The 12,923-nt window shown below is 38.5% G+C and overlaps 1 protein-coding gene across 2 annotated transcripts in view; it reads left to right on the top strand.

Annotated features, from left to right (window-relative positions):
- The first annotated feature begins 2,809 nt into the window (after positions 1–2,809).
- The window catches only part of NBAS (NBAS subunit of NRZ tethering complex), a 381,587-nt gene continuing 371,473 nt past the window's right edge, over positions 2,810–12,923 (top strand). Inside the window, exons 1-6 of one of the 2 annotated variants that reach the window (XM_017526040.2) lie at positions 2,810–2,970; positions 5,399–5,453; positions 7,191–7,227; positions 9,898–9,975; positions 10,326–10,373; positions 11,991–12,034. In XM_017526040.2, the coding sequence (XP_017381529.1) occupies positions 2,854–2,970; positions 5,399–5,453; positions 7,191–7,227; positions 9,898–9,975; positions 10,326–10,373; positions 11,991–12,034 (379 nt within the window). In that variant the 5' untranslated portion in view covers positions 2,810–2,853. Of the gene's footprint in view, positions 2,971–5,398; positions 5,454–6,188; positions 6,206–7,190; positions 7,228–9,897; positions 9,976–10,325; positions 10,374–11,990; positions 12,035–12,923 lie in introns of those variants that run through there. The other variant, XM_017526057.2, reaches the window with a different exon arrangement.

Raw genomic sequence — 12,923 nt, 5'->3', positions numbered from 1 at the left:
TTGTATTTATTACAGTAAGTGGGGTATGGATGAGGATGGATAAAACAATTAACATAGTGTGAGACTAGGCATGGTGGTGCCTGCCTGCAATCTTTGCACTTTGGGAGGCTGAGGCAGATCACTTGAGCCCAGGAGTTCGAGACCAGCCTGTGCAACAAAGTGAGACCCCCCATCTCTATAAAAAATAGTAAAGTTCGCCCAGCATGGTGCCATGTATCTGTGGTCTCAGCTACTCGAGAGGCTGAGGTGGGAGGATTGCTTGAGCCCAGGAAGTGGAGGCTTGAAGTGAGCTCTCTTTGGGACACTGCACTCCAGCCTTGGTGAAAGAGTGAGACCCTGTCTCAAAAACAACAACAACAAAATAGTGTGATGATGGTAAAAGAAAGAAATTCTTCATGATGTATTTTCAGTGGTTCCCATTGCACACCAGCTAAGAAGGAAGCATCCTTTGCCAGTTTGACCAGCTACCTCCTCGCCATGGTTGTACGGATCAAGTGAAAGCAGTGAAGAGAGTGATGAAACAGAAAGCAACCCCCAATATCTGTCTGAGAAAGGATGAGACAGGGAAGAGGAGTAAATAGCCAAGGAAATTTGGTGTGGGGGCTGTACTGAGGTACTGGAGGACTCCAACAACCAGCTCTTACCCTGCATTCCACATGCATGGTGTTCCTACCTCTTCATGTTCTACCGTGTGCAATGTGGGCAGAGCTCCCTGGAGGTGTACAGTTTGTCAGCCTTGTGGGGTAGGGAGAAGGCGTGTCTGGTGTTAACAGTGAGGGGTTTGATTGAAAGGCACAGCTGCTATGCAGAGAATTACTATAGGGAGACAATGTATAAAAGAGGTTTTCTGGGAAGTCATTCATTTATTCAACAAATAATGTATATTTTGTCCTCTGCTCTATGCCAGGCACTGTTATAAATTCTGTAGATATAGCAGGGATGCATATAGTATTTGTATGTATATAGATAGAGCACCTGGCATGGCTTGCCTTTTAGTGAATGGAGACAGATAATAAGCAAATATATTGTACAGCAGTTCAGAAGATGACAAATGTTTTGGAAAAACTAATAGAGCAGCTCTGGAAAGCTGGAGTTGGAGAAAGGTCATTGCAAATTTAAAAATGAGCAGTCAAGGTAGGCTTCGGAGAGAAGATGACATTTGAGCAAAAACTTGAAGGAGATTAAGGGAGGAACTGGGTAAACATCCGGCAGAAAGACTTCCAAGTGGAGGGGACAGGCTTTGCAGAATTCCTGAAGTTGGTGTGTGTCTGGTGTGTTCAGAAATAGCAGAGCCAGTGTGGCTGAGAGTAGTAGGGGGAGCAGGAAATGAGGTGTGAGATTTAGGGGAGCAGGCAGATGATGTAGGTCTTTGAAGTCATCAAACTTTGAGAGAAATGGGAGCTGTTAGAGGCTTCCCAGCAGAGGCTTTAATTGCATCACTGCCTAATGCATCTTGAGGGATATCATGCAATATAATTCTCTCAAGAGATATCAAGAGATATTCAGTATTTGTGTTTCTTCTGATGTGAAACAGTGCTAATACTTTGTACACTATACATTCATTCAGGTTACCATAGGCTCTGCTTACAGTTCAGGGCTGTCCACAAAGAGGCACTTACTGAATGAATGCATGAATGAACGAATGAATTAATGTACAAATGGGGTTGACCTTTTTGCTCCCTCCATGGGGGTTCTCAACCTATTATTTCAACTTTATTGCCCCTATAGCCTTTCTCAACTGTGCTCATCTTGTGGAGTACTAATTAGGAAAGAAAAGACAGGTGGGTAGGAGCAGGGAAAAACAGAGAGAAAGCAAATAAGCTGTACGTCTGCCTTTCTTCATGGTCCCAAACATATAAACCAAAGGAAGGAATAAGCCATAGGTCCACTTTTCTTTATGGCCCAGGACATACGCCCCTTCTACACAGATAATGTACTTAACTCACAAACTTCCTGCTTACCTTTAAACGCCTCAATTTATCAAAAACCAAAGGGCTAACAACAACAACAAAAAGCAAGTTAACTCCCTGCTACCTTGGTGTTACCAATCACTCCAAGTTCCAGTCTATAAATTTCTCAACAAGCCTTTGTTTCCTGGCAGTGAGTTCCTCCTCTGCTGGTTCTGCCCGTTGCTCCCTGGCAACGAACTTTCGTACTTTCTTTAATCTGTCTTTCTTTATCTCCCACTCTCTTGGTAAATTCTTCTACCCCCACACCCAGAAAGTCGTCGCTCACTCGCGACACGTTGAAAGAGCTCTTTCAACTCTGTATTTCTGCCTCTGTCTTTGCTCATCCCATTTCCCACTATTTGAAATGCTTCTCTAGTGGATTAAAATTCTGCCTATTGTTGAAGACCCGGGGACAAGCTCCACGTCGTCCACGAAGTCCCAGCAAACTCTCTGGCCTTCATTGCCTTTTCTGAGTGCCCGTAGCATCTTTCCTCTGCTGCCTTTCATTGGCTTGATCTCTTGCGTTGGATAACTTTGGGTGTTTATTTTAAAACCATTGTTTGAACTTTCTCTACATGTTAAGGCAAGGAATACAGAAATGAACATTCGCATTTCAGTGGGGTTCTCTTATCATTTCTGTTTTATCGAAGCTGACTTGATAAGAGAGGCTCGATGACTTGGCTAATTAACAAGGAGTGCACCAGGACCGGGACACAAGTCGTTCCCAAGACAAGCAATAGTCCCTGTCCTTCCTACTCATAAAAGGGTTAACCTAGCATTTCCTTGCCGCGGTCAGGTCACTCCCCTCTCTTCCCCGCGAATCAAAAGCGGCCGGGCTAGGGAAGCTTGTCCTGTGAGGCATTCCGTAGAGGCACTCCCTCCGCCACTTGAGTCCCGGGGAAACATGGCGGCCCCCGCGTCACGGCCGGCTTTGAGCCCAGGCGCTGCAGAAGGAGAGGAGGAGACGATTCTCTATGACTTGTTGGTCAACACCGAGTGGCCACCGGAGACTGAAGTACAGGTGAAGCAGGCCCGTCTACAGCAGCAGCCAACTTGGCGCAGTCGCGGGTGCTTCGTGGGCAGAGCCACGTAGCAGGAGCCACGTAGGGGAGTGGAGCCGGGTGGACTGGGGACCAGGGCCTTATGACTTGTGCGGTCGCCCTGGCAACAGCACCTTGGGCTAGCGGGGGTCTGGGGCTCCTATGGCAGGGTGGGGTGGTGATCCTTGAGATTCCTCCTGGGTTCAGAATTCGGTTGTTGGGGGTTGGAACTTTGTGCTCTGGGGATCGTACGATCCCACTCTGGTGGTTAGTTTCTCTCTCTCTATTCGGAGGGGAGGGCACAGCGCTGGACTCGAGGGTCCTTTCTCCTGTCTGGACTCTCGGTGGTCCCTTCTTGCGGTCTGGCTAGGGCTAGTCTGGGCCGACACTCAGCTGCGGTGGGAGAATTTTCCAGGACCTTACAGTCTTCAGCATCTGGCAGGCTGCTGCAGAGCGCGGAATCTGAGCCTTTACAGTTACACGGGACTGGATCGCGCCAGTTCTTGTGTGTTTCAATAAAAGAGCATTTAATAAGCGTGTGCGTGTCCTTTCGTTCGCCTCCGTGTCCCATATGCTGTACTAGGTGCCGAGGATACAGAGATGAATATGGTTTCGTGGAGCTTCTCGTTTAGAAGAGAGACAATCATAATCTAGCATTTTATGCGCTATAGTTAGCGATGTGAGCAAAATACCACTGAAGTGAAGAGGAAAGAGCTACTGGCTGGGATTGGGATCCCTTCTAGGAAGGGGTTGTAGAGGTTGATAATTTATGGACTGGATCTTGGGATTATCAGTTGTTTGGTACTGAGGGCCTCCTGTGTCTGTGATGAAGAGTAGAACCACAGACCCATGTGTATTCAACAGATATTTATTGAGTTTTAAATGCATGCCAGTTACTATTTTAGACCCAGAGGAAGCAGCCAGATCGAAAAGAATCTTTATTAAAGATTATGTAGTCCAGTCCATACAAATTCTCTTACATTTTTTTCTGAGTGTTTCTGTACTGGAGAAACGACCCATTTTTCAGCCCAAAGTTTGTGTTTTTTTCCTCTTTAGCCTCATTCCCACTGCCGTTTGTGCTTATCTTGAATAATGTATTTTGTAGACGGGTAGGGATCTGCATACATTACTGTTTAATTTCAAATACTTTGTCTTAATGTGAATATTTTTTGGGTTGTGCAGCTAGGAAGCTGTTGCTGCTGCTGCTGATTAGATAAGTTTCCACTCCTTAATACGCATTGGTTAATTGCAATGATGTTTCAGAATGTTTACCATAAATTGATTTCAAAAGAGTAACCACAGAGTTAACTAACTTTGAAACCCTTAGCACTTTGTGTGTGTGTGTGTGTGTGTGTGTGTTGGAGGTGGAGGAGTTGTATTGATTTCTGCATTATATTGATTTCAGCTGTTGAACTATAGGCTCTTGGAGGGCAGTTACATCTGATTCATCTTTGTATCTCTCCCCAGGCTAAATTGGGTCTTGCATGAATCCGACGATCAATTCATGTTTGTTGAGTGAAATTACTTTTCTGTGTGTGTTTTTTTAAAAAAATCTTGTCTACACTTAGTGTATGTGCATTGGGCTTTTCTTGACAGCACTTGAGTGCATCTTATGCAGTGCCTAGTGTTGTGAACCTACTCACAGTGTGTTCAGTCTGTACTCATGGAATGGAATTATTTAATATAGCAATTACATATCTGTGTATGTTTTGTTAGTAGCATTGTCTGTATGGGTATGCAACAGATAGTCAATTAATTTGCCTTGGAGATATGACCGATTTTTCTGTGAGCAAAACTTACAGCCCCAATAGAGTGTGCTAAACTGGCAACCAGTATGGTCTTTGGCCTTGAATTCTCTTGTCTTTGGATTGGTATTTGATTTGGAAATAGCTTCCAGCTTCAATCCTTGTTCTTTCCTGCAAGGTTAGTCCTGATGTGTGCCTGTAGTGTGCCATGCTCACTTTACTCCTATTGTCCCCCATCCTGACTCTCTTTTTTTTTTTTTTTTTTTTGAGGCAGGGTCTAACTTTGTCACCCAGGCTGGATTGCAGGGGCGTGATCACTGCTCACTGTAGCTTCAACCTCTCCGGTCATCTCAACCTCCCAAGTAGCTGGGGCTATAAGCATGCATGGCCTTGCCTTTTTTGTAGAGATGAGGTTTTGCCATGTTGCTCAGGCTGGTCTGGAACTCCCGGGTTCAAGTAATCGATCCACCTTGGTGTCCCAAAGTGCTGGGATTACAGGCGTGAGCCACTGCACCTAAACACTCAGTTTTGAAATAGTTTTAAGATACTGCTTCCCTGTGCCCAAAACTCTGATTATTAGTAAAGAAAAATAAGTTTACATATTATGTAAGTAATACTAGTGTAATACAAGAAAATTCAAAGAATTTTGTGTTTTGAATTCCAGCCTAGAGGCAGCCGAAAACATGGTGCATCCTTTATCATCACGAAAGCAATTCGAGGTAAATATAGCTTATTTCTCTACATTTAATGATATAGTTAACAGTTAAAATGTGTTCTTTAGACTTCTGATGTGGAGCCTAATGAAAGTAGCATGTTATTTGAGTTTAATTTTGTATGTATTTATATACACACATGTATATATATGCATATGTATACACATGCAGGTTTTTAATGCAGCTTAAAACTAAAGTATATAGCATTGGTTTAACCATTATGGATGCATTCTAGAACAGGGGTCCCCGATTCCTGGGCCATGGACTGGTACCAGACACAGCAGGAGGTGATTGGTGGGTGAGTGGGCATTACCACCTGAACTCCGCTGTCAGATAAGTGGCAGCATTAGATTATCACAGAAGCAAGAACCCTGTTGTGAACTGCATTCGTGAGGGATCTAGGTTGCTTGGAAAAATTGTCTTCCACAAAACTGGTCCCTGGTGCCAAAAAGGTTGGGGACCGCTATTCTAGAAGGAATGAAGGTCAAAGCCAGTATGAGTCCCAGAGAGTCTGTGGATGTTGAAGGTGAAAATACAGTGAAAGACTATTTTAAGTGGTTTATATGATGTTTCAGATACATCTCGTCAGAGATACTCAAATTACAAATTTGGTAAGCCAGGGTATTCATTTAACTCCTGACAGATTTTACATATGAACTAACAAGAGTCTGAGAAAGGATTGAGCACTAGGTTCACTGAGCTGGTGCCATGAGAGCTTTACCATATTAATGAATGGAGTCCTTTTATCAGACCAGAAGGTAGGTGCTGTTACTCCTTCACGTTTTCAGATGAGAAAACTTGCCCCAGGTCATTCATTTGGAATTTGACAGCAGGTCTTTCTGGCTCCAAAGTTCATCCTTATACCAGTGAATTGAAGTTCCTTATATACAGAAAATTCATTTTCACAGAGGTTGAGTACTTGAAATTCACTATAATGTAATTTCCTCATCATACTTTTATCTTCTGATAAAATTAGTTAATTATGGATAATTTTATCTTCTAATACAGGAAGCACTAGCATATTAAGTTTTCAAATGACAAATGCTTCTAAATTTTGAGAATTTAGAAAATGTGTACAAGTAATAAAAATTCATTGTAGAAAACATAGACACTATAGATAACTACAAATTAGAAAAAAATTTGTCCTCATCTTATCACCCAGAGATAATCTGTTGATCTTTAGATCTTTTTCACTGATACATACCTAACTGCATACACAGGTACACACGTATATATACATTTAAAATAGGATGGTATGAAGCATTGTTTTTTAATAGTGTGTTAGAGGTTTTGTTTTCCATTGGCTTTCCCATTTTAGGTATTATTATTCTTAAAATCTTTGCTATACAGTGTAAAATAGTATCTTGTTTTAATTTTTATACAGATATTTTGTTTTTTAAAGGGTGATTATTATAATTTCTAGTCCATGGTTTAATGAAATCTTCTTAGGTTCTATTTAACATCTCAAACTGCTTTTATTTCTGGTACAGTTAGGAAATATTTGAAACTTTTGAATAACACAGAAACCTGGAATTTAATATAAACAAATGTATGACGCTGTAAATGTTATAGTGTGTATTAGTTTATATTTAGTCTCTCATTTTAAGAGTTGTGTTCTTTGTGTTTTTTTTAAATGACTCAATTCTGCAGTATATTTTTGATTTATTACCCATAAATCTAATTTGAAAATGATTCTTAAAGAACAGCTGATTTATATTTGGCTTTGCCATTTTTTTATTACAGATCGTTTATTATTTTTACGCCAATACATCTGGTACAGGTGAGTCTTCAGTTCTTCAGAGAAACAGTATGAATGTCAAATGCAAACAATATTATTCTATTTATGATTTCTATTCATAATTGAATTCTAGATCATGATAAAGTTGCTGACATTTGGGCAAACTCAGTATAAAATAGACATTTTAAACATTTAGGTATAATCTGACAAGATATCTCAATAGACTTAGGGTAGTTTTTATTCCCTTAGTTACTATTAAGAATGTCTCATGACGATTTCGGCTTCCTCTGATGAGGGTTCTCAGGCTTATGTTGAATGTCCGTGTGAAGCCTCTGTAGCTTGCATACCTTTTAAAAAGCATTTTTGTTCTTACTGTCACATTATCTCTCTTATGGTTAATATTCAACTGCTGTGTATCAGAGAAGGTTCTTTAGGTTTCAGTTCTTGTGTATGTTTTAATTCCTTGAGTGTTAAGTATATTTTCAGGCCTGATTGCTAATTTCCAGCTTTAGAAAGAACAAAGAAATAATTATTATGACAAAAAATTATAAATTCTGCTTTTAGATGCATGTGTAGGAATTGTTTTATAGAATTATTTACATAGATCACTTTTTCCTTGAGGATCTCTTGTCTTAAAGTTCCAGAGATAATATAGTTCCATAAAAGAGACCTTTGGCTCTTCTCTAGGACTTGCTCCAATGTTTTCCTGCTTTTAGTCTATGTATGTGTGTGTCTATGTACATATATCCATATATATGTGTGCATATTTACATTTCTGTACTTAATTATATCACTTTTTTGTGGGTGTGGGATATGTTAGGATAGAGAGATGAGTAGGAAGAGAGAGTGGAAGGAGACAATAGGAATTGGGAGGTGGGCTGTGTTTTCTGACCTCACTAGGCGACAGCTTGTTAGTCCTGAACACGCTTGGATAAGGTGGTAAGCTTGTCTTGTTCAGGTTGCTGCTTAATAATTCTTTTTGTTATCTATTGAAAAGGAGGACTCAAAAAGTTAACTCTGATACAAGCTTTATCCTGTACGTGAGAACCTTATGATCAGGCATCATAAGTAATTGTCTTTTTGTCTCCCTTCCTCCTGAGAAGCCTTTTTCCTTGAATTGGCTGTGTTGATCATTGTACAGGTTGTAAATGTACCGTTAAGTGACGAATCTTTCTTATGATACATTACTTTCAAAAAGATTATAGTTCAATCTGTCCTCTTGCATTTATGGCAATTAAACCCAAAGGTTTTGGGGTCAATATTTGTTTCAAGTGGCTTTTTCTTCTTTTTTAAAAAAAGGTTCTTTTCTTTTAATTATGAAATATAAACATGTTGAGAATTATCAACAGTATAATAAACCTGCATCAGCTAGCCCTTTTTCTTTTTATGGAAAATGTTATACCCCAAATCCTTTTCCAATCTTTTTCCTTTCCCTTCCCTTCTAGAGAAAATTATCATCTTTGTGTAGATAGTATTCACAAGCATGTTTCATATCTTCATTATATTTTTGTAACTGTCTTTGATATTATTTTGTGATTTAAAAATGAGCATAAATACACCACATGTATATTACCAGTATTTATCATAATTGTTTTTTTAAAGAGAGGGTCTAATTATGTTGCTTAGGCTGGAGTACAGTGGCTGTTCACAGGCGGGATCATGATAGACTCTATCTTTAAACTCCCGTGTTCAAATAATCCTCCTGCCTCAGCCTCCCATGTAGCTGAGACTGTAGGCACATCCTCCGTGCCAGGCCACTAACATTTTGAAATCTTATTTTGTGTTTTCTGATTTCCATAATGTATTTTCTTTCCTATTTTTCTTTGATGGAATTATTTATTCTTCTTTTCCATCTGTTTTCTTCATTTCTTCAGGTATCATTCCTCTAATTTGCTGCGTCTACTCACTCACTCCTAGTAGGTAGTTTTGTGTATTTTGCGAATGGTTTTATTTTGAACTTATGCTTGTTCTTGCATCACATGAGTAAAGTGAAATTGCAGTCTGATCTTGCATATGGTCCAGACATGGGCTTTTATTTTTTTGTAGATTTTATTCCCATCCTCCTCAGAACCATAGTTCCAGGCAGAGAAGAGAGTCTTTAGTCTCCCTGGGCCTATGGTGAGGCGTTTCCAGTTCTAACTTGGTGCAGTCATTTGAGCATCCTGGCTTTTGCAGGAGTGTCACTTCCAGATCCTGTCCTCTCTTTGGTTCAGTAGCTCATTTCGTATCCCATGTGCTAAGTCCTGTTTTTGGCTCTTGTTTCTCTTTCCCTGCCATCCTCAATTCTAGCTTTCAGTGACTTTTTCATTTCTAGTACTTAGAAATTTCTCTTTCTTTCTTGTGAGTTTAACTCTATGCTAAAATTTGTTTTTGTTACAGTTGAGCCAGTGTTTCTAGGTGGTTAGAGCAGGAAGGGTTGGGGTAAGTTATTGGTATTCTGGATATTATTGTTATGCTAGATGTCTTTTTCCTGGGAAATACATACATTTATACCTTTGAACATCACTATGTTTTTTGGAAATAAAATATATATGGTCAGATTTCAGCTACCAAATAGTAACTTTTGGTTTTGGGTTTGCTAGTATTCAAATTTTATATTCTAATGGAAAAAAATCCATGTTTCTCTCTATAAGTGTATGTGCTGTTTATTTGTTTACTTATATATGATTTTTATGATTAGATTTTAAGTTAACTAATGTGTTGTGATTTCAGCCCTGCACCTTTTTTGCTCCCTGATGCACTGGTTCGCTTGGTTAATAAACAGATAAACTGGCATTTGATACTTGCAAGGTAAGGAAGTGTAGAATTCATATGTTTTTCTATCTGGATTAGCTTTTACATTTCATTATGGATGTTAATTTTGAAGTCCTTATGGCTTTCAGTCTTGATTTTTGTTGTATGTAAATCTCTTTGTTGCATATGATTAGTATTGTTTAAACATGTTAATTCATGCTGTATTAAACCATTTCGTATGCTTTTGTACCTCTATCCTCATCTAATTGTAAGGTCAAAAAATGGGTAATTAAAGCATGTGAACAAATTTAAAAATGATTTTAACTTATTAAATAATTCTATCTGTGTTGAAAGCTGCTACAGATATTCATAATAGATATTTCCCCCCTCTTTCTTCTCCATGAAAGCAATGGAAAGCTTTTGGCTGCTGTTCAAGATCAGTGTGTGGAAATCAGGTAATTGTTAATATTATTCATATTCAAGATTTCCTTTGAGAAACGTTTTTTACTCTATAAATGGGAACTAAGATTTTTATAGGGGGTATATTTAAAAGGATTTTGTTATTAACTCACTTAATTTTGTGAGTGTCAAACACCAACTTATGCCAGTTAAAAAATTAAGGATGCTTTCTCAGAGTTGTGTGCTTATCTTTCTCCTTCCCCAGATCATTCTGTTGCCTCTTAAGACATTTTACTTTCTCAGCAAACGAGGCCTATGTTCCAGAACTCTGGAAATCACTCTTGTTTGACTATTTACTGCTACATCAGCTAAACAGATATTCAGGAAGGTGTAAAAAAGTAGGGATGTTTTTGCTCTGTTGGTACAAAACGGTAGATTGAATATGGGTGTGCAAAAGACCAAGGTTACATATTACTTGAGACTGGATTATGCTGTCTGTCTTCAAGAGACATTCAGTGGTATTATATACACATCTATAAGACACATCTCTAAGCTGGACTTTTCAGGTGTTTTATTTTTAAACAATGTATCAGTTATAAAAGAGCTATCAACCATAGCAACTAATAAAAATGAGTTCATTCTTTGGGAATTGTTACTGGGAAAATCATATGGAAGAGGAAATACATTTGCTGTTCATTAAGTGAAAGTGGACCGTCATAAAGGTCTTCATTATCATCATCTTCACATTGAGTGGGCTGAGGAGGAGGAGGAAGAAGGGGGAGGTGGTCTTGCTGTCTCAGAGTAGTAGAGATAGAAGAAAATCCACATAAACATGGACCTGCACAGTTGAAACCTGTGTTGTTCAGGAGTCAATTGTAGTAATTCCATAATATTTCACTGAGTGCTCATAGCAAAATTTAATCCCCTTAAACTGGGTATTATTTTCCTCCTTCATAAATTAGACACCAGTTTTCTTGATATCTGTATGTATCTGTAATTATTTCCTTGGGATAAATTTATTGACATAGAATTGTTAGGTCAAATGCCATGGACGTGAAGGTTTTGGATAATTGTTATTAAACTATTTTCCAGAGGGTTTACCAGTTTTCATTTTTAAACATGTTTTATAATAATTATACTACTTGGTATATATTTCAGGATCACAGATTTAAAATAGGTTATTGATTTAAATATGGTGACCTATTAAGGCTCTTTGATTTCTTAAAATAAGACTTTTTTTTTTCCTAAGTGATCAAACTTCATAAGATGATACACACCACTGGTTCTTAATTAGGATTTATGTGTCCAGCAAAAAAATATTTTTGCTTGGGCCACATAGCAGATTTCCTGATTCAGAACCTTTGGGGATTGGGACCAGACATCTCTATTGTATGAAAAGACCATGGTAAATTCACTTAGGCTGTGTCATTATATTCCATGTTTATATATATAAATAGTTTCATACAGTGTAGCTCCATATCTGATGCAATAAGAAGGTTGGAAGAAAATATTGTCACTGACAAAAGGGTGGTAATTGAGGCACAGAACCATCTCTGAGAGGAGAAATGATTTATTGTGTTATATAGAGGCTGTCTAGTCCACAGTATCTGGTATTTTATAGTTCTATACAATGTTATAATGAAACCTTTGCCTTGATTTTGCACATTTTACAGGTCTGCAAAAGATGATTTTACATCCATAATTGGGAAATGTCAAGGTAGGAGTTTACAAAATATTTAAAAAATGAAAATTTCAAATCTTCAATGGTTTACAATGTTTCTTAAAAGTTAGAATATATATTAACTATTTATTAACAAGGATTATCATGACTATTAAAATAATAAGAAAACAACTGATTTTTTTAACTGTCTTAAATATTTTGCTTTAAAATTGTTCATTTTGATGAGATTTAGAAACTGTTTTAAAGAAGTCTAAGCCAATTTTGAACGAAGTATTTTTAACTGTCAGTAGTCTTTTATTTTGGATTAAATGCAGAAAGAAATATTAAGGTGTAAGTCAAGAGTTGATCAGGTACAGACTAGTAAAAAAGGGTAGAATTTGGTCATTCTTTTATATATTCAGCAAAAATTTACTGACTGTAATTTATGTGTATGTGCTGTTTTGCTGGGTGCTTGAGGTATGATTGTGAGCAAAAAGACCTGGTCCTTTATCTCATGAAGCATACAGATGCTCAAATGTATAATTATAAACTTTTTTCAAATCTATTTAAGTAAAAACTAAGTCCTATGAGATTTCTTAACCAAGGTGTGAGATGAAATGGCTAAGAAAGAAAAATGACTTTTGGAAAGCAACTTTAAGAATGGTTAGTCTGGACGCAGTGGCTCATGCCTGTAATTCCAGCACTTTGGGAGGCTGAGGTGGGTGGATCACTTGAGGTCAGGAGTTTGAGACCAGCCTGGCCAACGTGGTGAAACCCTGTCTCTATTAAAAATACAAAAATTAGCCAGATATGGTGGTGCATGCCTGTAATTCCATCTACTTGGGAGGCTGAGGCAGGAGAATCGCTTGAACCTGGGAGATGGAGATTGCAGTGAGCCCAGATTATGCCGCTACACTCCAGCCTGGGCAACAGAGGGAGACTCCAT

This window comes from Cebus imitator, unplaced genomic scaffold, assembly GCF_001604975.1.
Source record: "Cebus imitator isolate Cc_AM_T3 unplaced genomic scaffold, Cebus_imitator-1.0 Scaffold1, whole genome shotgun sequence".
In the NCBI taxonomy this organism is placed as follows: Eukaryota; Metazoa; Chordata; class Mammalia; order Primates; family Cebidae; genus Cebus; species Cebus imitator.
Note: the sequence above shows the minus strand (reverse complement) of the source record. Positions and strands in the feature narration are given on the sequence as shown.